General features: G+C 40.5%; 1 protein-coding gene across 3 annotated transcripts in view; it reads right to left on the bottom strand.

The window, feature by feature from the left end:
- Positions 1 to 11,428: 11,428 nt before the first annotated feature.
- PLAC9 (placenta associated 9) overlaps positions 11,429 to 25,361 on the bottom strand; it is a 28,938-nt gene continuing 15,005 nt past the window's right edge. Inside the window, exons 1-5 of one of the 3 annotated variants that reach the window (XM_072628034.1) lie at positions 17,379 to 17,484; positions 16,722 to 16,822; positions 14,123 to 14,246; positions 12,409 to 12,514; positions 11,429 to 11,549 (exon numbers count right to left, since the gene is read on the bottom strand). In XM_072628034.1, coding sequence (XP_072484135.1) covers position 11,549; positions 12,409 to 12,514; positions 14,123 to 14,246; positions 16,722 to 16,822; positions 17,379 to 17,397 — 351 coding nt within the window. In that variant the 5' untranslated portion in view covers positions 17,398 to 17,484 and the 3' untranslated portion in view covers positions 11,429 to 11,548. Of the gene's footprint in view, positions 11,550 to 12,408; positions 12,515 to 14,122; positions 14,247 to 16,721; positions 16,823 to 17,378; positions 17,485 to 25,361 lie in introns of those variants that run through there. The other 2 variants (XM_072628033.1, XM_072628035.1) reach the window with 2 other exon arrangements.

The following is a 25,361-nucleotide window of genomic DNA, read 5'->3' as shown; positions in this document are numbered from 1 at the left end:
CCTTCTAGAAATGTCTTACTCGGCCGTAGCGTGTGGTTTGCTTTTTAGTTTGTGGTGCAGATTCTGCTGTTCATGGGGCTGAGGCTGCTTTCAAAAAAGGAGGCCTGGAGGGTGGACATCAGAGCTAAGGTAGAAACCTACTGTCTTAGTGGGAAGGATACACCGTGGATATTCCCTAGTTTTGCTTCCTCTGGGGATCCAGGATCTGCCTCCTCACATGTCAGGCAATCAAATATCGCTAATGGAGCCATGAATATAGTGGTACTTGTGTGTTCCTCAGCAACATGGGGATGGGCAGGGTAGTGGATCCCAGTCCAGGTGCTGAGACTGGGGGGCCAGAGGTAGCACGACTGAGGCATAATATAGAAAGGGTGGTGTGGGAAGAGGAAGTAAACTGGAAACCAGTAGTAGAGGCACCTCCTCTAAAAAGAGGATCAAAAAGTCACTCAATCAAAAGTCATGAAGAGCCAGGACCTGTGGGAAAATGCCAAGAAACAGGGCAGGACTGCTAGACCCTGTGCTTGGGGCTAAGGATGTGATGCAAATAAACAAAGAATTCCTCAGCTTTGTTTTGCTTCCAATTTTTTGTGTAGGTTAAGGGTTCTTAACTTTTTTTAGTGTCATATTCCCCTCTGCCCCCTTTGGTAAATGTCTGGTGAAGCTTGTGGATCCCTTCTCAGAAAAATCTTTTTATATAATTAAAGGGAATTTTAAATTTCATTTGGAGATTAGTGAAAGTAAGGATGCATTTTTTCCCCATCCAAATTCATTAACGCCCTTGAAGTGTGTCCCTAGATCGCTGAGGAGGAGACTCCAGGTCAAGAACCATTAGACTAAGAAAGAATTTTGAGGCTCCCAAGGCTAGAGCAAACGTGGCCTGGATGAAATTGAAAGCCCAGGTAGGTTAAGAATTAATCATCACCTAGGTTCTCTCAGGGAGTTCAAATCATCTGGCCCAGCAGACATCTTTATTTGTTTTGGCCCTTTGTATACCTCCCAGAGTGTATCACAATGTATGTAGTAGGTGCTTACTGCAAGTTCATTGAATCAAATTACCATCCCGGATACTGAAGAAATTGCTGATTGGCCCCAGACTGAACCACTGACTGTCATCTTTTATTAGCCATAGAGGATGGCACAGACACCAGAAGACAAGAGAACTGTTATTCTCTCAGTATTAAGCCTCTCCTGTGTACTAGGCACTGTGCTAAGCATTGGGGATGCAAAGAAAGGTCAAAAAGAGTCGCTGACCTCAAGGAGCTCACAGTCTACTGGGGAATGAAACATGAAAACAAATAGGTACAAACAAGCTATAGATAGGATAAAGAGGAAATCCTCAATGGAGGGAAAGGCATTAGCATTAAGAGGGATTGGGTGAGGCTTCCTGTAGAAAGGGAGATTTTAGCTGGAACTTGTAGGAAGCAGAAATGAAGAGAGGAGAGCATTCCAGCATGGGGTACAGCCGGTGGAAATGCCCAGAGTCTGGAGATGGGAGAGTCATGGGTAAGGAGCAGCAAGGAGAGCTCGATGTCACTGGATTGAAGAGTACAAGATTGGGGGTGACGTGGGGAGGGGGAAACCTTTGGTTCATAAGGTAATAGAAAATGGGAAAGGAAGAAAATGGTGTCAGGATTAAAAGGCTTTGAATACTGGTGGGTTTTATATTTGATCCTGAAGATGGTAAGAAGCCACTGGAATTTATTGAGTACTGGGGACAAGGCAGGATGTATAGACCTGCACTTCAGGAAGATCACAGACTGCTGACTAGAGGATGGAGCAGAGTCAGGAGACTCGTGGCAGGCACACCAGCCAGCAGGCTATTACAATAATCCAACCATAAAGTTTCAAAAGATAGATTCTGCAGATTAGATGAGGGAATGCGAGGTCAAGCTCTGGCATAATTCTAGCATGTCTAGGAGCATGTGGAGAGAAGTGGTGATCTAGGCGTTACTAAACCCAACTCATACCAAGCTACTATCATTATCTTTTGGGGGGCACTAAGGGGGCACCAGAGAAGGTCCCCAATATTCCTTTGGACGATATGAGAACTAGGCAATAGTATAGTTAAATAGATATCAATGAATGGGAAGAGGTATTCTGCAAGGATCATTCCCCTTTCCTCCTTCCACCATCTTATTGAATATTTTTGTGAGGGTCGGATGAAGGCATACATGGTATATACTTATTAAGTTTACATATAACTACTGAAAGAAATAGTACACTGGATGGAAGAGTCAGGCCCCACTGGATAAAATCTGAAGCCAGTAAATGTATGGTCCTATTCTTAGGTTTTAATCACTTACAGAACCAAGGGATAAGAATGGAGCTAGATGAACAGCAGTTGAATGAAAATAAAAATTGAATTGGTTGCAAATTCAAAATGATACTAGTATGTAGCTGCCCAACCAGCCAATTTGATACTAGTCTTCATTAATAAACATATAGCGGCCAGAAGGAGTCATGTGGTCAGACCACATGTGGAATGTTTTGTTAGTTTGGAGTGTGACTCTTGAGAAAGATCTGGAGGTGCCAGCAACAAGATCTTCGTAACTGAGATCCCGTTCTGTTTTCTGCCAAATGCAGTATAGGTTTCAAAGCCAGGACATTTCAGTTAAAATCTTGGTTCTGATACTAATAGTTGTGTGGCCATTAGTAAGTCATTTAAACTCTCTGACCCTCAGTTTTCTCATCTGTAAAATGGGAATAATGTTTTTATTAATCTGTCCTACAGGGCTCTTGTCTTAAAATAAAAGCTCTCTATACTTGAGAGTTCTTTTTATTCTGCAAAACCAGGAGGGAAGGCCCAGGGACTGAACTAGGCCATATCCTATAGGGCAGGGATGTAAAACATCCCTAGTGATACAGGATCAGGTTAAATTAATTGGGAAATAATAAACAATACAATAGAATATAAAGTCAACATGTGGTTTTCCAAGTCATGAGTCTTGGGATTTGAGGTCAGATGCCTGTTAAATGTGAAACAGCAAGTCTTAAACCAGGTAAATTGCTGGAAGACTGTGGCAGAGCCTTGGGCTAAAACCTAATAAATAAACACAAATGAGAACAAAACCTGTAAATGACCAAGGGATGACTTCCTTTGCTCAGTGGTTGGAGTATCCTATTTCAAGGTCTCTTCCTTACTGGAGACAGCTTTGTTATAAAGAGCTGCAGACATAGCCTGCCCTAGGCAAGAGTTTGGTAAATCCTACCTGCTGGAATCTAACCCAATCCCAGAACAAAGGTAGCCTGCAAGCTGCAGGTAAGTGGGAACGAACTTGTGGCTGATGAGACCAAAGTTCAGATTCATTTGAGAAAAAATAACCCCATAGCTTGAGGATCGGCATTCTGAAAAGAGAAGTGGATCCCAGGCCATCAAAAAGTGGGCAAGTGACAGCCCTTTTCCTGATTTTGTCTACCCAGATGCCCTTTGCAGTCTGAAGACACTTCACCTACAGAGTGAGTGGAAGAGGGAGGAGGAAGGGCATGGAATGGAAATCACAGATTTAAGAGGAATTTAGTGGCCATCTGGTCCAATGAGTACCTGAACACGATTCCCTTTATGTTGTACCTGAGAAATGTTCGTCTATCTATGATAGATTTATAGAATGAGAGCTGCGAGAGACCTTAGAAGCAAACTCCCTCCTTTTACAGATGAGGAAATTGGGTCACAATGAAGTTAAAGACTTGCCCAGGGTCAGGAAGGTAGTAAGTAGTTGACACAGGATCTGAACTTCTGATTTGATATTCAGTTCTTTGTCCACTAATTGAGGTAGTCGTTCTACTTTGGGATATTTCTGATTTGGGGAATATTTTCCTTATATCATGCCTAAGTAACTTGCCCCTGAAACTTACACTAGTTGTTCCTGGTTCTTCTATCTATGATATTTCTTGCCTTCTTGCTGTTTAAAAGCCTAAAAGAGAGAGAAATGTTCTTTGTAGACCCAATGGTTCAGAGGACAATCGGTGTACTGAGAAGTGTATTCTGGGAGGGCTATGCTAATAAGCCCCTGGCAAGTGAATTTGCCTTTCCTGTGGTTACAGAGACAGACTTGATAGTTCCTCTTAACCCTTCTTTGAGAAAGGAACAGTGTCTGGGATGAGAAATCATTCAAATATACCTCTGGGTGAGTTGGAAGGATTCTCTTTCTGACAGGGACTTTTCTTTTGTCCACTCTATCCCAACACATACTCTTTGTTGGAATTTTTATTATTGTTTCTCCAGACCCATAATTTCATCTGTACGGAGAACTCGCAAGTGAGGAGACTCCTCTGCTAGTTAAACTTGTAGAGGAGGTAATGAGGGTTTAGCTAACTTGCCCATGTTTAGGTAGGTAGGCTGAGTCAGAGGCAAGACTCAAACTCAGATCTTGCCTTTGAGGTTAGATTTCTCCTCTCTTCCATGAAGCTTCTCACCACATACAGTGTCACTCACATACAAGTATATCCTGCATATTCAAGTAACTATTTAAAACCAGCAATGTCAGGTCAAAACAAAATCACACCAAACAGTTCCATAGAAACAGTATTATATGTAAGTCATTGACTAAATGGTGTTGTGACAGGACTTAACTATGTTACAATGAGATTTTGTTATAATATATTAATGATGTTGCTGGATATGGCAGCTTTCTTTGGAATACTCCTTTATGGTGGCTTAGGAATCTACAAGGCACATTTTCTCAAAATAAACTTATGAGGTACATTATGCAAGGAATAATTACTTCCATTTTACAGATGAGAAAACTGAGGTTGGTTGGTTATTGTCTTTGGTTCTTGAAGAGGACCAAAATGACATCACCATGACAAAGTGAAGTTTCAGTGTGTCTGACTGTGGCTGATCAGACCAACATGAGCTTGGAATACTCTACCACAGGTTGGACACAGATAGTCCATGTGAATATTTGAGGTGGATACTCCAAATCCTACATCCTACATTTACTTTGTGCTGTCTCAATTCTGCTTTGCTCATAGACTAACCTTTCTGGTGTGGGCATCCCATGCTGAGGGATCCTGTGCCAGTGTCTCCCCTGTCACACAATCAAATCCAAAGTTCTTGGGAGAGACCTTGAGAGTGTCCTTGTATCACTTCTTCTGACCACTATGTGACTGCCTGCCCCATGTGAGTTCTCCATAAAATAGTCTTTTGAGCAAGTGTATATTTTGCATTCTAACAATGTGGCCAGCCCATAGGAGTTGCACTCTCTGAATCATAGTTTGAATGCGTGGCACTTCAATTTGAACAAGGACTTCAGTGTCTGGTACCTTATCCTGCCAGGTGATCCTCAGAATCTTCCTAAGACAGTTCAAATGGAAGCGATTCAGTTTCCTGGTATGGTGCTGGAAGACTGCCCAGGTTTCACAGGCATACAACAATGAGGTCAGCACAAGGGCTCCATAGACCTTGAGTTTGGTAGTCAGTCTAATACTTTTTCTCTCCCAAACTTTTCTTTGGGGTGTCCCAAACACCAGCTCTGGCAATATATGTGTTAACCTCATTGTCAGTTGTGTACATCACCAAGGTAAGTGAACTTATCCACAGCATTCAAAACTTCTCCATTTGTTGTAACTGATGGTTCCACGTATGGATGGTGTGGTGGTGGCTGATGGAACACCTGTGTTTATTTGATGTTAATTATTAGGTCGAAATTAGCACAAGCAGCAGAGAATTGGTCCATACTTTGTTGCATCTCAGCTTCAGAGGCTGCACTGAGTGCACAATCATTTGCAAATAGAAAATCATGCACCAACACTTCCTCCACTTTGGTCTTGGCTTGTGGCCTTTTCAAATTGAAGAACTTACCATCAGTACAGTAGCTAACCTTGAGAAAACTGAGGTATAGAAAGACTGAATGTCATGTGGCTAGTCAGTAAGAAAACCAAGAGTTGAATATAGGTTTTCTTTTACTTCAAGTCAGGACTTAAACTATTACACCAGTGATTCCCATTTAGTGTTTTACAACCCACCTGTCATCCTCCTGCCACCCACCCCACCATGGTCCAAAGGGTTTATGCTAAACATTCTTTAATGGTAGCATAAGCAATAAATAATTACCCAATTACGTTGCAGATAAGGTTCAATTGTTTCTTGATAAAAAGAGTTGAAAACTGAGCATGTTACATTTCTAACACATATAGAGGTGACTTTTCCACTTCTAAATTATTACTCATCTGTTTGAATTGAGAGAAGAGTTGATGGTCTTCAGTTACCATACTTCTTATTTGAGTGTATGTAGCTACAAAAATTAGCATATTTAGCAGACATCTTTTAAAAAACGAATGAACTCAACACATCATTAGAGGGTGAAAATAGAAACACATTTCATGTTCAAGACGAAGTAAGAAGTATGATTAAGACACTACAATTTTGGAACCACATGATTAAGAATAGTACCGAGCTCTGTGATATTACATAATTTTATTAGAAAGTGAACTACCTTTGAATTAGGTTATCAAGAAAGTCAGTAGCAATCATCAGAAATTTTTAGAAGTGACTTTCAATGAGTAATTTCCTGAAATTTCTAATAAATTTAATTGGACTCATGACACATTTGATATGTCTTTTATGTCTGGCTGATTAAATGAAAATGGATGAAAAAGAAAATTAAATTCATATCTATCAATGGAGCTTGAACTACAAACATCACTTAAAAATGGCAGCCCTGTACATTTTTGGTTAGAAATAAAAAATGACTTTCCATCTCTCAGCAAGAGAGCTTGTAAAATTCTCTTACCCTTTCCCCTACATATTTGTGTGAATGAACATTTTCGTTTTCTTGTTTTAAATCAAAACACAGAAACAAACTTGATGTGCAAACAGATTTAAGATTGTGTCTGGTGTTGAGCCGAATATCACAAACCTTTGTTTAAGTAAAAAAAAAGTACAATGCTGAATTTCAGTTTATGTGTGATCATAATGTTAAGTTAAATATCTTCCAGTCTGTAACTTAGCTCATTAAAATGTTATTTATTTTCAACCAAGTTTATCAAATAAGGAAATTTAATATGAAGTCTTATAGAAAATAGTAAGCACATGTGGTCTTGCTGGGTTATTTTTAACTCTTACAGAATGCCTCATAAAACATTTGTAATTATACAATTATAGCTTAATAAATTTATATTTAACTTCCATAATTATAGAATTATATAATGCAAATTTTTGTTTAGAGCTTTGGGGGGGGGGCAAGAATTATCATTGTGGTTATTGTAAGCACTTAATGAATAAGTCTAAAAGAATATTATTACAAGCATTAAATTATTCATGGGACTCACAACCCATTTTTGTTGTTGAAACACGATTGAGGAACAAAAAACTGTTTGAAACCACTAGATTACTATAGTAAATGAACTATATAGTTAAGGAACTTTAATGATCACCTGATTCAATCACCCTGTTTCATACATGGGGAACATGCTGAGAGATACTTACCCAAGACTATATAGACCAGGGGTGGGGACCCTGTGGCCCAGAGACCACATGTGGGGCCCACTCCTGACATAGTTCCATGGCAGATCAGAGGCCAGTCACTCTTTGCCTTTTCAAACATTCTTTCCCCCTCTTTTTTCTCCTTTTTTTGCTTTTCCTTTCTGCCTTCTCCAATTTCCTCTCCCTTTCTCCATTTTCCCTTTCTAATCTCCAAGAAATAACTATCTTTGGTGTATCCAAATCTCCCTTCCTTCTGTGCAGGAATCTCTTAAGCTTTTGTATCTTGGACCACTTTTGGCAGTCTGGTGGAGTCTATGAACCCCTTTCGAGAATAATGGTTTCAATACATGTGATTATAAAGGAAACCAATTATATTAAAATATAGTTATAATTTTTTTAAGGTCAAGGAACTCAGATTAAGTACCTTTGTTCTAGGAAATAGAATCCACCAGCAAGAGTGCCCAAGGTGGGGTGGAGCCAAGAAGGAGGAGTAGAAGGACTGACCTGTAAAAGCTCTCCCCCATACCCTATAAAATACCTGTAAAAAATGACTCTAAAATTCTAGAGCAGCAGAAGCCACAAAACAACAGAGTGAAAGAGATTTCCAGCTTAAGACAGCCTGGAAGGTCGACAGGAAAGATCTATCACACCAGGCGTGGAGCAGTACACAGCCCAGCCTTGGCTGCACTGGCTACACAGCAGGGACAGGCCTCAGGGGGCAGAATCCCCGGTGGTTCCCAGATTGCTCAACCCACAAATGCCAAAGACAGCTTCAAAGGCCAGTGAGAAAACTCTTTTGCTTGACTGAGAAGGGAACGTGGTCTGGCCCCACTGACAGCAGCCACTGAAGTGGTAGCATCCATTTTTGGAGGCCTCCACCTAAAGACCCTGGGGGAATAGAGCCTCTGATCTGGATCTCAGCCCTGAGTGGCGGTTCTGGGGTGAGGAAGATTGCTGATGTGGTGGAGCTGGTGGAGGCTCTGGATAGGGAATTCTACTAGCAGATTCTAGGCAGAAAATCTTGTGGTAGCTCCCAGAACAGAGCACAGTCCAGGAGAGGAGTGAACTCCTCTCCCTTGATTGTGCCACCTTGGAGGAACTGAGAACTTACAGGTCCCTCGAGTATACCCTCCTCTTGACAAAGGACTCTAAAGTCAAGTAACTAGCTGGGAAAATGCCCAAAAAAGGAAAAAGAAATAAGACTATAGAATGTTACTTTCTTGGTGAACAGGTATTTTCTTCCGTCCTTTTGGATGAGGAAGAACAATGCATACTATTAGAGGAAGACATAAAAGTCAAGACTTTTGTATCCAAAACCTCCAAAATAAATATGCAATGGTTTCAGGCCATGGAAGAGCTCAAAAAGCATTTTGAAAATCAAGACAGGTGGAGGAAAAAATTGGGAAGAGAAGTGAGAGCAATGCAAGAAAATCATGAAAAGCAAGTCAACATCTTGCTAAAGAAGACCCCAAAAAATGCTGAGGAAAATAACACCTTTAAAAACAGACTAATTCAAATGGCAAAGGAGATCCAAAAAGCCAATGAGAAGAATGCCCTAAAAAGTAGAATTAGCCAAATGGAAAAGGAAGTTCAAAAGCTCACTGAAGAAAATAGGTCTTTAAAATGTAGAATGGAGCAGATGGAGGCTGATGACTTTATGAGAAATCAAGAAATTGCAAAACAAAACCAAAAGAATGAAAAAATAGCAGGCAATGTGAAATATCTCATTGGAAAAACAACTGACCTGGAAAATTGATCCAGGAGAAATAATTTAAAAATTATGGGGCTACCTTTTTTTCATGATGAAAAAAGAGCCTAGACATCATCTTTCATAAAATTATCCAGTAAAACTGCCCTGATATTTGAGAACCAGAGGGTAAAATAAATATTGAAAGAATACACTAATCACCTCCTGAAAGAGATCCAAAAAGAAAAACTCCTAGAAATATTGTAGACAAATTCCAGAATTCCCAGGTCAAGGAGAAAATATTGCAAGCAGTTAGAAACGATTCTAGTACTGTGGAAATACAATCAGGATAACACAAGATCTAGTAGCTTCTACATTAAGGGATCGAAGGGAGTGGAATAGGATATTCCAGAAGTCAAAGGAATTAAAATTAAAACCAAGAATCACCTACCCAGCAAAACTGAGTATAATACTTCAGGGGGAAAAATGGTCATTCAATGAAATAGAGGACTTTGAAGCATTCTTGATGAAAAGACCAGAGCTGAATAGAAAATTTGACTTTCAAACATAAGAGTCAAGAGAAGTATGAAAAGGTAAACAGGAAAGAGAAATTCTAAGGGACTTTATTAAGTTGAGCTATTTACATTCCTACATGGAAAGATCATATTTGTAACTCTTGAAACTTTTCACAGTATTTGGGTAGTTGGACTGATTATACACACATATATAGACAGAGGGTACAGGGTGTGTTGAATAGGAAGAGATGATATCTAAAAAAATAAAATTAAGAGGTGAGAGAGGAATATATTGGGAGGAGAAAGGGAGAAATGGAATGGGGCAAACTATCTCTCATAAAAGAGGCAAGAAAAGCTTTTTTAATGGAGGCAAAAGGGGGGAGATGAGAGGGAAAAAGTGAAGCTTACTCTCATCACATTTGGCTTAAGGAGAGAATAACATGCACACTCAATTTGGTATGAAAATCTATCTTAAACTACAGGAAAGTAGGGGAGAAGGGGATAAGTGGGGGTTGGGGGGATGATAGAAGGGAGGGCAAATGGAAGGAGGGAGTAATCAGAAGTAAACGCTTTTGGGGAGGGACAAGATCAAAAGAGAGAATAGAATAAATGGGGGGCAGGATAGGATAAAGGGAAATATATTTAGTCTTACACAACATGACAATTATGGAAGTCTTTTGCAAAGGTACACATACATAGCCTGTATTGAATTGCTTGCCTTCTCAGTGGGGATGGGTGGGGAGGGAGGAAGGGAGAAAAGTTGAAACTCAAAGTTTTAGGAATGAATGTTGAGAATTGTTCTTGCATGCGACTGGGAAATAAGAAATACAGGTAATGGGGTATAGAAATCTATCTTGCCCTACAAGAAAAGAGAGAAGGTGGGGATAAGGGATGGGAGGGTATGATAGAAGGGAGGGCAGATTGGGGGAAGGGATAATTAGAATGCACAATGTTTTGGGGTGGGAGAAGAGGAGAGATGGGGAGAAAATTTGGAACTCAAAATTTTGTGGAAATGAATGTTGAAAACCAAAAATAAACAAACATTTAAAAAAGGAAAAGAAAAAAAAAGTGCCCAGAGTTTTCTTGTCTTGGAGGTACTCAATGCTTTCTTTTGGGCCAGTTTGTTTCCCAGATCACTCTTTTCCTCCCACCAGGGTCTCCTGCCTCCTCTCCTTTCCTAGGCAGTTTTCCTTACTGAAGCCCTTTGTGCCAATGTTTCTTAGCCCTTCTTCTGAGGGCCTGGGGCTTCCAAGATTTCCTCTCTACCCTTCTTACTGACTCTTCCAACTTCTGTTCAAGTCACAATATAGAATCCCTTGACTCTGGACTTAATTTAGCTTGGGATTAGTTGTATTAGGAAGGAGAGGGACAGTGCATTTGAGTCTCTAAGTCTCAAGTAATTCTGGGTCGAGTCCCTAATGCCTCCAAGTTTTTAATTGCTTATCTACAAAATATGGACTCTTCCAACGAATGCCTGATGACAAGGATGGAGAATTTGGATGTTAAATTCATATTTGGAGAATATCTAGCTTCATCCCATAATTTTTATAGTTGAGGAAAATGGGTCCAGAGAAGTTCATGTGCCAAAGGTCACAAAAGTAGTACAGAGCAGATTCAGGATTTGAACCTTGGTCTTTAGACTATATTTTCAGGGTCCTAGACTCCCAGGATGAAGATGATTTCCTTGAACAATAAGGAGAACGTGAATCTGGCTGATCCAGCAAAGCAAATGGAGATAAAGACAAAGAGGAAAGCATCACACATGCAGCTTGTCGCAATAGTGCAAGAGTCTCCAAGTTGGCATTCACAGTACAAGACACATTTATTACGTGACAGCCTCAGCCACCCAGGGAATGAGTTGTCCAAAAAGCCGTGGAGCCACTGCTGCCCTCAGCCCCAGGTCCTCTTGGTCCTCAGAGGGATTCTGTAAGAAACAAGGAGGTCTCATGGTTGGTGGAAGCAGCACTGGCACAGAAGGAAAAGCTGACTAGAATGCCTGTGGGTGGGAGCATGAGAGGGTGGATCTACATTTGCAAGGAAGGAGAGGCTCCTCTTTTGGGGAGGCCCCCTTCCAACTCCTGTGTATTGTGGGGTTAAGATGAATAGCCAGAAAACTGGAAACTTTCTTTCCATTAACCCCCTAATCTTGTCCCCCACCAGGGCCCAAATGGTACCCTTCTCCTAGGGCTCAAAGCTTTTCATTTCAGTATCATACTTAAGTTGCAAAATCTCCTAAGAGAGGACTCACAAAAGTCTTAAAATTCATGCCAATGTATAAGGTACTAATGAGAGATCTTCCCTTAAGGGAGGCTTTTGTTAAGGAGGGAAGAGAAAGAAGGAGATAATCTGGTGTCTGAGAGAAGAGGCTAGCATGAGGATGGGAAATGACCATAGCACTAAGAAGCTGGTGGTGCTCAAATCCATTGCCCATGTCCCAGGTTTGCCTAGCCCTTCTCCTTTGCTCTGCTCTTCTGCATGGGGAACCCAGCTCTTTCTTCTTCAGGCACAGTTTGAAACCTGAGTTTGCTAAAAGGAAGTCGAGTCAGAAGGGCAGCAGATCTTGTCTACCTGTTTTCATATGTAACTACCTTTCCCCAGAAATTCCCAGTCTCCTCTGGGAGATGTCTTTGAGTGGACCTCTTGGCTACAGAAGGAATACAAGGGCAGAAAGGTAGTTAAGGCTTCAGGGAATTGGGGAAAGGGGGTAATGCATGAAGAAAGGCACTTAGTAGGAGCAAGACCAGAGCATGATGCTGACTGATTCATCCTCCCCTGAGGCTTACCATATCTCCCCTCCCCCTGCATCCTCTTCCTTGACTGCTAGGAGTTCCCTTTGCACATCAGTAGAGCTGAAGAGATGGCACGATCCAGCCATGTCTAGTTTTCCTCCTGTTGACAGCAGGAATGGTAACGTCTCAGTGCCCTCCCAACCCTTGAGCTTGAGTTAATGCTTACAAAAGTAAAGGCAATGACAGGAAATTTGGCAGAGTGGGTACAGGCTGGGTTTCAGTATTGAGAAGACCCTGATTAAAGTCCTGCTTCTGACCCATGCCATCTATGTGATCCTCTCAGAGTTCCAGACTACAAATTACAAGAAAGATCCTATTCTGCATTTCTAAAAGAGTTTCCACACCAGTGAATAATCCATCCCTGTGAAATCACAGGGCCTGACCAACTCCCTCTGCTCAAATACATGTGTTTATTTATATTCATATATAAGATAGACACAATGCCATGTGTCTAAAACTACACACATGACACAGAAATGTATGCATATAGTATGTATATGTAGAGTATACTGTATATGTATAGAATAGCATAGCATATTTGTGTTATATGTGTATATAAGATATATACAAGGAATTTCATATATAAGATAGGTATGTGTTACATGAATATAAAGTATGTGCATTTATAGCCCCATGTAATACATGTGCATGGCATAAATGTACATGTGTTTGTGTACATGTGCACACAAAAGTAAAGGCACATACACAAAGTAAAGTCTACTCAGTTTTTGCTCCCACCTTTCTTCCTCAGGTTAGGAATCTTCTCTAGACACCAGCAAAGCCAAACCAGGTGTTTTGGCTTACACTAAGACCCCTAAAGATCTCACATTCTGAGAACCACATTTTCTTCCAAAAGCTGGAATTTCTCATGTGATCTGTTTTTTGCCTTTGGTATTCATCACTACTGAGAATGAGAAGGGGAGAGAAGAATGTTGATAAAACTTCAGGGGAGGTAAGGTATCATCTTATCTTTTTTATCATGAAGGCCTAAAATCATCCTGGTCCCTTTGGGCTTTAGCTTTGTTTGGGTTTCATCTTACCCATGGATCCTACCCCTTTTATTCTCCCATTGAAAGACACCCAAACTGTCCAACTTCCTTATTCCTACTTCCTGAGGTAGTGCGGTAGATAAAAGCGCTGGGAGAATTCAAGGTCAAAACCTGCCTCAAACTCTTACTAGCTGTGTGACCCTGAGCAAGTCACTTAACCTTGGTTTGCCTCAGTTTCCTCAACTATAAAATGGGTATAATAATAGCACTTAACTCGGGGTAGCTACAAAGAAACATGAGATGTTCAACTTTAGAGACCTCTCCATTCCAAATGTTCATATGGACTTTTTGTTCCTGATCTGTGGTAGAGCCTTCTGAGCTCATATCAGTCTGATCAGCCACAGTTGGACACATTGTACATTGACCTCGACATAGTGATGTCATTTTGGTTGCCTTCGAGAACAAAGGACAACAACTGACATCATAGGGTTGTGATGATCGAGTGAGATGGTATTTGTAAAGCACAATGCCTGGTACATAGTAGGTGCTGTATACAAGCTAGCTATTATTGTTATTTCTTATTCATTATTTCTTATCCCTCTTCCTTTTTATCCCTAGAGCCTTGAGACTCATTAAATTCCATCTGGAGCTGTGCTTGGGACAAAGATGGGAGGCTGAGCTGCAGCCAGGGCTTTCAGGGCCGTCTTGGGGACACGCACCATCTCCAAAGAAGTTCTCAGCAGGGCTCCCAGGCTCTGGGGGCAAGTTCCATGCTAACCCATCCATCAGCTTAAGCAGGTTCTTTACTTCAGACTCGAGGTGCTCCACAGTCTTGTCCAGGGTCTGGTAAGGAGACAGTGGAAAAGTCAAGGCAAAGGGAGAGAAAAGAGGAGCTTAGAAATGTGAAATGTCCATAGGCTAAGGTCGGGATTGAGTCTGCATTAGACTAGCTACTATGCTGATGCTGGATCTCATCACACTGAGCCATATGTAGGGTCAGGGCCCAAGATGTAATTGCTAGTGGAACCAAACCTATATTATAAAGAGATGCATCATATTAATATCGTGTATCATAGTAATATCATGTATCATATTGTATCTACCCTACCCTGCAGCTAGGTGGTGCAGTGGATGGAACACTGGACCTAGACTAAGGAAGGCCTGGGTTCAAATCTAGCCTCAGACACTTACTTAGCTGTGCAACCCTGGGCAAGTCACTAAACATCTGCTGCCTCAATTTCTTCAGTTGTAAAATGGGACTAATAATAGCATCAACCTCATAGGGTGACACAGTGGATAGAGCATTGGGCCTGGAGTCAGGAAGACTAATCTTCCTTGAGTTCGAATCTGGCCTCAGACACTTACAAGCAGTGTGTCCCTGGACAAGTCACTTCACCCTGTTTGCCTCAGTTTCCTCATCTATAAAATGAGTTGAAGAAGGAAATGACAAACCATTCTACTGTCTTTGCCAAGAAAGCCCCAAATGGGGTCATGAAGAGTTGGACAGGACTGAAAATGCTGAACTACCACCAGTTCACCGAGTTGGTGTGAAGCTTGAGTGAAATAATACTTGTAAATACTTGTAAAAAATACTTGCACACTACCTGGCACTCAGAAGGCTCTTTATAAATGTTTATTCCCTTTCTTCCCTTACCCATGCTCATCTACTTGTGTCCAGGTATCTCTGATTTCCTTAAGAAAAAGGGTGCGACCTTTTGACGAGTGTACAGAAAGGGAAGAACCTGTGGGTTCAGATTTTGCACTAATATACTTGGTATAAAGTGGATGCAGGATCTCCCTCCCTTCTTTGAAGAGGTGGAGTTCTCTTCTGTGGTTGTGAGCTATATAGCATGTACTATCAGATGTCCTTGCTGGGCTGGTTGCTTTGTCTGGGCTGCTTTTTTCCATATTTGTTATAAGGGAAGACTTGTTGGGTAGGGAAGAATGGAAGGATGTTTTCAGAAATGATGTCCAAAGGTGTCAATAACAATGAGATAAATGCTTAACAAGAAATTAGGTGCTGGTTCCCTCCTTCCCAAGAAAGTTCCAGGATGCTGGTTCACTTTATTTTTGTCATGCTTCCCTCTAGTGGCCTTTTAGGAAAATAACGAGTTTAGAGTTTGAAATGTTTTCTTCCATTAAAAATGCATTGTTTTTTAAACTCTCTCAAGTTTTAATAAAACATTATATATATATATATTTATAATAATAGAATATATTTAAATTAATGTTAATAATTATCACAATATAATTAATTATACTATTGTTTATACTAGATAATACATTACATATAATTAATATACTTAATATAATAATCTTTTAAATAAAATATTTATTAAGCAACAAAGTATGTATATGTGTGGCACATTTGGCCATTTTGGAAACAAGTAGCTTCCCCTAAGAAGAAATAACAACCATGGGGATGATGAAAATCAATCATGTGGTCACTAGAAGTAACGTGATACAGAGAGCTGGCCAACAAGTCAGGGTGACATGAGTTCAAATTCCAATTCAGATACATCCTGGCTGTGTGAGCTTGGGTGAGTCACTGAACTTTTCAGCCTCCTAGACAATCTCAGAATGATTTTCAATCTGCATAGGAAAGTTTCCTTAAGGAGAAACTCCCAGTACTAATGAAATCACAGATCTAAACAAATAATGGCAATGATAATAATAATATGCCATTATTATTTGTTATTATCACTATAAAATTCAAGAAATAATGAGCACCTACTATGTGCTTGACACTGAGTTAGTGTAAAATGAGGATGGGGAATTGGATGACCTTTAAGCTCCCTCTCAGTCTGTAATTCTATGATCCTTGACTTCTAGTCATTACCAGTGGTCTATAGTGAACCTCTTTTTCATTCATGAGCAAGGCACACAATGGAGGTGCCAGAACCAGTCCTCTTACCTGGAATGTCTCCCTTGATCCTCTTGGTCTACCCAATCCTACTCATCCTTCAAGGTTCATTTCCTTTAGGAGACCTTTGCTGCTCCTTGCAGTCCATGATGACCTTTGCTTTTTCTGATACCCCAAAGCAGCCTAGTCTACAATTTAGGACTTGATCCTATGTTACTTTATATTGTTTTCTCCTAATTTCACATGCATTGGTCTTATCTCCCGGCTAGCTAGAAGAGACATGGCCACCATTCTACATTTCCTTGTTTTTCTCAGCAGTTGACACAGAGCTGGACACATGAGCCCCTTTTCTATCTCTCCCACCTCTGCCCCCACCATCCCCAGAGTTGCAAATACCTGACTTGCCTCCCCATCCCCTCTCCCTTTTCTCCCACCACATCCCACAGCTCCTGTACCTCTTCTACAAGGTCTAGACGACTGTGGAGAGCTTTGTGTTCATCACACCATTTTATCCACTGGTCTGCATTCCCAGGGGAGGACCTAAATGGTTGTGCACCTGCAGGAAACACAAACACAGTTTAAGGTTAGGCTCTCCTCACAAGCGAGAACAGCACTGGGGCTTGAAGAAGGTTCTTGTTGAAGGGAGGGAAGAACCAAAGTGAATCAATGTGTATGTACTCTGGGATCTTTACATTCAAGGCTCAGCTCACCACCCACCTCCTCCTCAAAGCTTCCCAAGACCCTTTGGCTCCAAGGAGACTGAAAGATCTCTCCTTTCTCTGAGGTCCTCTTCACTTAGAATAATAATTGCTCTTATTTCTGATGTACTTTGAGGTTTAATGAATCACTTTTACTTACATCTCATTCAATCCTCACAAAAACCCTGTAAAATAGGTACTATTGTCACCACCCTTTTACAAATTAGGAATCTGAGACAGAGAGTAGCGACCCATTCAGTGACTTGGTCAGTGTTACACAGTAAGTACTGAAGGAGGAATTTGAACCCCAAACTCCTCGCCTCCAAGTCCATCCCTCTAGCCTTTCAATTACACCAACTTTCTACTTAAATCAATGCCCCATGATTTTCCACTTGATCATGGACGGTCTTGTACCATTTTTAACTTGTTTCATGTGTAGAGTGATCAGAGGAAAAGGCTTGGCCAGCTGCCGCTGGAGGATGTAATAAAAATGTCACTGTTTCATTCAGAATTCTCTAACCAGTTGCTATTTACACAGAACAGGCTTGTAGAATTCTTTAGCCAGCAGAACAATTGCTATTTAGCATAGAACACAGGGACTGCTGGGAAACATTTTTCCTTACCAGTGACTTCTAATCCCTTTTCTGTTTAAGGAAATGGAGACCTTGGGGTATTTACTTCAGTGAGGGGATAAGATAAGTCTAAAGATGAGTTTCTGAACATGTCAGGGGACCGTTGAACTGATAAGGCTAGGTGAAGGCAGGGTAGTTCATTTCAGAGTAAGAAGTAAGGAGCTGAACCATTTCTCTATCTGACCCCCCAAACCTCCTATCATTCCATCTTTCTCCACATCACCCTCCTAAACTTACCCTAATCTCATCAAGATCTCCGATCCATTGACCACTCAGGTCATCTCTTAAGCCACTGCCTCTGCCTATGCTTTCCTTTTTTTCCTTTCCGATCCCCACCATATAATTAGCCAGTCCAATGCCACACTGTCCTCTGCTCAACCCCTTTTCCTGTTCCTGCTTATCCCTTGCCAAACCTCTGCTCTGGATTACTCTCTCCACCTCCTCTGCCCCTATTCACAGGCTACAGAAAGAAGCTAGAGAAAGCCACCATTGGTTTGAAATGGATCAATTATAAATATATGTTACCCAGCTTCAACAGGGTCATTCATAGATAGGAAACACAGGTCAGGGCACCTGTGTTAAGTGATGCACACACAGAGAACGTGTGTGACCAGGACAAAGGCACCACCACAAAACTACCTATGTCTTCTACTGATTTCATTGTCTACCTGTCCCAAGTTTCTCTCCATACCAATGTGTCACAGAGCCACCAAAATAATTTTCCTGAATGCAGGTCTAACCATGTCCCCTCCCTACTCAAAATCAAATGTTCAGTTAAAAAACCCCCCACCCATTAAGTACCTACTAGGTACCCAGTTCTGTGCTAAGCACTGGGGATACATTAAGAAAATGAAAGAGTCCATGGTATCAAGGAACTGACAGTCTGATGGGGGAAGACATAATATTGAAGGAATCTGGGAAAAGGCAAGGGGCCACCAGAGGGTACCCAGCATGGGAGCAACTTGTTCTTGAAAGCTGAAACCAGAGCTGCAGATGGAAAGTCAAGTGAGCTGTGAAGTCCAAGTTCTGCTCTCTATACAGAAAAGTTTTGGGTGACATTTAGTATTCCATCCCTGAGTCCTCCAACCAGAAGGGAGAGGAGGCTGGGGGATCAAATATAAGTTACTCTATTTAGCATTAAATATCTTTAGAACCCGGTTTCATCCTATCTTTCTATCCTTTCTATAAATTATTCCCCATACGTACTCTATGGTCCAGTCATACCAACCTCCTTATCATTTCTTGCACATTCCATCTTCCATCTCTGCTTGTGTACTGCCTGTCTATCATGTCCAGAATGTATTCCTTTCTCACCTTTGCCTTTTATAATTCCTAGTCTACTTCAACACTCAACTCAAGTACCTCCACCGATATGAGGCTCAATCCAATCATCTTGTCCCTGTTTGGTATATATTTTGGCATACCTCTGTGTGCTTATGCCTCCTCTATGGTAAGATACTGACTTACCTTTGTCTTCATATCCCTAGAGCTTACCACTGTGTCTGGCATACAGTGCTTACTAAAACTTTACCGATTCATTGAAGCTACACCTCTCTTAATGTAATCTCAAATTATGTTAATTCAGTGGTTAATTAGGACTTCAGAGGACTGATTGGGGAACATGCCTGCTATCTCTTGGCAGAGAGATGGTGCATTACAAGTAAGTGAGACGTGTCCCAGACATGGCCATGTGCTGATTGTTTTCTTTGGCTTTTGATATTTGTTATAAGGGAAGATTTTAAAGGAAAATGATAAATGTTTGGGGGGGTGGAATGCAGGAAAATTGGAGCACTAATGGAGTTGGTGGAGTTGTGAACTGATTCAACCATACTGAAGAACAATTTGAAATGATACCCAAAGGGAGATAAAACTCTGCATACACTTTGATCCAGCAATACCATTACTATGTCTATATCCATACACACATATACACATACACACATATAAGAGAGAGAGAGAGAGCACACAATTTGTACAAGGGTATTTATAGCAGCTCTTTTTGTGGTGGCAAAGAATGTTGCCCATCAATTGGGGGAATGCCCATCAATTAAGAAATGACTGAACAAGATGGGTTATATGATTGTAATGGAATAATATTGGGCTATAAGAAATGATGAGCAGGCTGATTTCAGAAAAACCTGGAAATACACATAAAATGAAAGCAAAGTGAAGTGAAGAGAACCAGGGGAACATAGTACCTGGTAACAGCAATACCGTATGATGAGCAACTGAAAATGACTTAGCTCTTCTCAGCAATACAACAGCCAACACCATTCCAAAGGACTCATGATGAAAAATGCCATCTACCTCCAGAGAAAGAACTGACAGACTCTGGGTGCAGATTAAAGTATACTATTTTTCACTTTTTTTGTGTGTTTTTTTTCTTTTAGTCTGTGTCTTCTTTCACAACATGACTAATACAGAAATGTGTTTCGCATGATTGCACACGTATAACCTATATCAAATTATTTACTGTTTCAGGGAAGAGGAAGGTGAGTGAGTGAGCGAGAAAATTTGGAACTCAAAATTTTAAAAAGTAGATGTTAAAAATTATCTGTACATGTAATTGGGAAAAAGCATTTTAACAAATTAAAAAGGGAAGATTCTACTGCAGGGGAGGAGGGGACAGAGTGGGAGAAGTTAATTTGACAGTGTCAATTGTATTTTTTTTTTAAAAAGAAAAAAGAACAACAAAGCAGTTTAAAAGGAAAAAAAAAGATTGCATTAGCTCTTCTGGTATCATTAGGATGTCTTACATCTCTAGAATTTTCACAATGATTATTTCTGTAGATCTTATAAGGGAAGCAGAGTAAGTTATCCTTTGATTTGATAGATCAGAAACCTGAATATCTCACAGTGATTGAGGCAGGCCTAGAACACATATCTCCTCATTTCTCATTCATTGTCTTCTCCATTCTATCCTTCTGTGGAACCCTTGGCTAATGCCCATATAGGTCCTATAATGCGAGTGTAAGATCAGCCCCAGAGATCTGTCAATGTTGCTTGTAGCATTTGGTTGTTGTCATTCAATCATTTCAGTCATATCTGACTCTTCATAACTCGGACCTAGCTTCCCCAACTTTAAAAAGGATACCCTAAATTACTTCTCATAAAAGTCCAGCTTTTATATGGCCTAAAGAAATGGCTACCATCACTTATCTGTCACCATAGATCTTTTTGGTAACTCCAGTAACTTCACATTCAAATTACTCAAGCATTAACCATTTCTATGAGAAGCAAGGTCGTTCAATGGCTAGAACACCAGGCCTGGAGTCAGGAAGACCTGAGTTCAAATGTGACCTCAGACACTTACTAGCTATGTGACCCTGGGCAAGTCATTTAACCCTGTTTGCCCCAGTTTCCTCATCTGTAAAATAAGCTGGGGAAGGAAATGGCAAACCACTCTAGAATCTAGTATGTTTGCCGAGAAAACCCCAAACAGGGTCACAGGGACTCTGACTGGACAGAAATGACCGAACAGTTTATCAGTTACTACCCCCATACCTTGCCATAAACCATAATTATGAGTGATGTCTATCTAAGGCTTTAAAGTTTGCAAAGTGCTTTTACACACATGATCTCACTAGGTACAAGGGGCCTTAGAGGCTGAATGAGTTTTCATTTCAACTAACCTGCCTAAAAGGGCCCTTTGTTAATTGTCTAAAAGATCTTCCATGGAGACAATACCTTCTGAGGATCCAGTTCAAAGACTTCTTATTCAGTTCTCAATGTGAACATGCAAGCCTCAGAAAACTGCAAATGCTACAAATCAGGCCTTGATTTATTGATTCTCTAGATTTTCTTATGAAAATGTTAATAATACAATTTAAACTTAAAGACATCTTTTGCCACTTTAGGGGCAGAGCCAGTGGTTAAAGATTTATTAGCAAAACCCTGCCTTGTCCTACCATGCTGTGGAAAGAATATCAGACAGTTGGTTGTTTTTTTCCAGCACTTTCACATCCATCATCTTCTCTGATCCTCATAACACTCCTGTGAGGGAATCCAATACAACAAATGTTTATAAAGTACTTAGTGTGTGCTAGACATAATTCTAGACAGTAGGGACACTGAGACATGACACAGTCCTTTTTTCTTAAGAGGCTTTTATTCTCTAGAGAGAACATAAAAACAGATACTGAAATCCAAGATCATTCAAGAAGGAAGAAATGGATAACTGAGGGATTGAAGAAAGATTCCTGTGGAAGTAATCCCTGAAGTGAAACTTCAGACTAAATATTGCTAAGAGTTGGAGGGGAGAGGAGGCAGTTAGGTGGCACAATGAGTACAGCACTGGCCCTGAAATCAGGAGGACCTGAGGTCAAATTAACCTCAGACATTTGACATTTACTAGCTGTGTGACCCTGGCCAAATCACTTAACCGTAATTGTATCACAAAAAAAAAAAAATATAAAGAGTTGGAGGTAAGAATGGAGAACATTGCAGGCACTTGGCCCATGCCAAGAATGAGGGCAGGAGATGGAATGCAGAGTTCGTTCTCTGGGAACTGAACTGGAAAATAGACTAGTTTGGCTGAAATGTGGAATGTTTGAAGGAGAATGATGCAGCATAAATCCGAGATGGTAATTTGGGGTTAGACGATGGAAGATTTAAAACCCAAGCTGAAGAATTTTGTTTTACCCTGAAGGCAAGCTCTGGGATCATGGTCCCCAGCAATCTTTGCTCTGGTTGACATAAGTAGAAGTGAGTGATGGACAACCACCATCCTCTATCCCCTTGCCCTCCTTTCCAGCATCCTTCCCCGTCCAGGATCTCTGTGTCTGTACAAGTCCCAGGCTTCTTAGGAATGGGCTCCATAGGGATGGAATACCACTATGAACACAGTGAGGCCTTCCTTTTATCAGCCAGGGATCTGAATTGGCTTATTCTATATCAATAGTAAAATCCAGCTAGGTCTTGATAGCCAGAGCCTGCAAGGCCAATAAATACATATGTTTGGGTCCTTGTGACCAGCTCTAATGATTAACATCTCCGTTTTACAAATGGGGAAACTGAGTCTTAGGGAAGTAAGGTTACTTGTCCAAGATTGTTAGAAACCAGAACCCAGTTCTCCTTTGGGCATACTGGTTGTGTGGCCTTGGACAAGTCACCTAACCTTCGAGGGCTCCAGACAAACTCTCTGTGACTCAAAGTTATTGGTAAGTAGAATATAATCATTGGAGTTTATATTATAACTATATTATTATATTATATTAAACCAGTGAAATCATAGCTCTGGTGTCACCTGAACAGTCAAAAACCTTTATGGGGGCAGCTAGGTGGCACAGTGGATACAGCACTGGCCCTGGAGTCAGGAGGACCTGAGTTCAAATCCAACCTTGGACATTTGACCTGAGTTGTGTCACCCTGGGCAAGTTACTTAACCCTGATTGCCTCCCCAAAACAAAAACCCACCATCACCACCACCACCACCAAAAATAAAAACAATCTTCAATGACTCCCTGTTAAAATCAATGAAAATAAAATGTGAAGAAAGAAGGCCTAGCAGTACCATATTTCAAACAATATTACAAAGTGATAATCATCGAGATAACCTGGTACTAGCTAGGAAATAGAGTGGTAAATCAATGGAATAGATTAGGTCCACAATAATTATAGTAAATGACCATAGTAGTCCAGTGTTTGACAAACCAGAAGATCCAAGCTTTTGGAGAGCAAGAGCTTACCATTTGACAAAAATTGCTGGAAAAACTGGAAAGCAATTTGGAAGAAAGTAGGCATAGACCAGCATTTCACACCACATATACCAAGGTAAGGTCAAAAAGGGTTCATGATTTAGACATAAAGATTGACATCATAAGTAAATTAGGGGAGTATGGAAAATTTTACCTGTCAGATTTACGGCTAAGGGAAGAGAATCACAGGAAGTAAAATGGATAATTTTGATTATATGAAATTAAAAAGATTTTTCACAAAGCCAATGAAGTGAAAATTAGAAGGAAAGCAGGAAACTGGGGAAAAAATTTTACAGCAAGTTTCTCTGATAAAGGTCTCAATTCTCAAGTACATAGGGAACTGAGTCAAATTTATAGAAGTGAGTCATTCCCCAATTGATTAATGGTCAAAAGCTGTGAATAAATAGTTTTCAGAAGAAGAAATCAAAGTTATCCTTGGTCATATAAAAGTGCTCTAAATAGCTATTGATTAAAGGAATCCAACTTAAACTCTGAGATACCACTTCACATTTATCATATTGACTAACATGGCTGAAAAGAAAAATGACAAATGCTGGAGAGGAGGTGGAAATATTGGAACACATGCTGTGGGTGGAATTGTAAACTGGTCCAACCATTCTAAAGAACAATTTGGAACTATGCCTAAGGGGCTTAGTTTGACCTAGTAATAGCACTACCAGGTCTGTATCCCAAAGAGAGAAAAGGAAAACGACCCACATGTACAAAAATATTTATAGTAGCACTTTTATTGGTGGCAAAGAATTAGAAATTGAGGGGGTGCCTATTAATTGGGGAATGGTCAAACAAGTTATGGCACAGGATTGGGATTGGGATTGGGATTGGGATGGAGTACTATTTAATACTGAGGTATAAGAAATGATGAAGGGGATGGTTTCAGAGAAACCTGGGAAGATCTATATGAATTGATGCAGAGTGAAGCAAGCAGAGCTAAGAGATCATTGCCCACAGTAAAAGCAATATTGTGTGATGATTAACTGTGAAAGACTTAACTACTCTGATTAATATGATGGTCTAAGACAATTTAAAAGGACCCATGATGAAAAGTGCAGTCCAACTCCAGAGAGAAAATTGATGAAGTCTGAATGCAGATTAAAGCATACTGTTAAAAAAAAAGATTTATTTTTCTCGCTCTTATTTTATTTTGTTTTTGCAACATGGTTAATATGGAAATATATTTTGCCTGATTTCACATTTATAACAAGTATCACATTGTTTTCTCTCTCAGTGGGTGGGGAAAGGGTTGAAGAGAGAGAGAGAATTTGGAACTCAAAAATTTTTTTAAAAATGAATGTTCAAAAACAATGACTGTTGCCTCTAAGACAAAAACAAAAACTTTTTATGTGGTATCTTAGGACTTCTGCAATCTAGCTTTTACCATCTTTCATTCTTGTCTCACATTATGTATTTTACATCCCTTTCAAACTGGAGCAATGTTCCTTCTTTCATCTCTGTGCAGAAACACTAGCTGCTCCTGGACTTGGACTAGACTCTCTCCTCTTCTCCTCTTTTTTGTCCCCATGTTCTTTCAAGGCTTAGCTCAGATGCTATATCCTTCCTGAATCTCCTCCCTCCCACCAACCACTTGCCCCTCTCCCTACATTAACATCCTTCTTCCACATACCTAGTATTTACTTGTCTGTGTGTTTCTCTCTAGTTAAATGCAAACTCCTTGAAGGCAGAGTTGAATTTTTCTCTTTGGATCACTAGCACCTAGCCATTGATACCTGCCTCTTAAATTGTTGACCCAATCCCTCTGGGGGCAACTTGGAGTTTAGGAAGAAGTGGGGATGAGAGAGGAAGGGAGAGGGAAGGGAGAACAGGAGAAATAGTGTTTGGCTTGGTCTGTGATGCAATTAATTGTAGCTTGTTCCCAGAACTGGACTGCCAAAGTTTCTCTAATCAAATGAACTCAGAGCAAGGAGAGGCCCTCTCACAATAACTTGCTTTTTCCTCTATTCCTAGACCAAACTTCTGCCCAGCAGATAGGAGTGTTGGTTGCAAGTTGCTTCTAGCATCTGGCTTGCATAGATGCTACAGTTGACCTTTCC

The sequence above is a fragment of the Notamacropus eugenii genome, chromosome 1, assembly GCF_028372415.1.
Source record: "Notamacropus eugenii isolate mMacEug1 chromosome 1, mMacEug1.pri_v2, whole genome shotgun sequence".
NCBI lineage: Eukaryota > Metazoa > Chordata > Mammalia > Diprotodontia > Macropodidae > Notamacropus > Notamacropus eugenii.
Note: the sequence above shows the minus strand (reverse complement) of the source record. Positions and strands in the feature narration are given on the sequence as shown.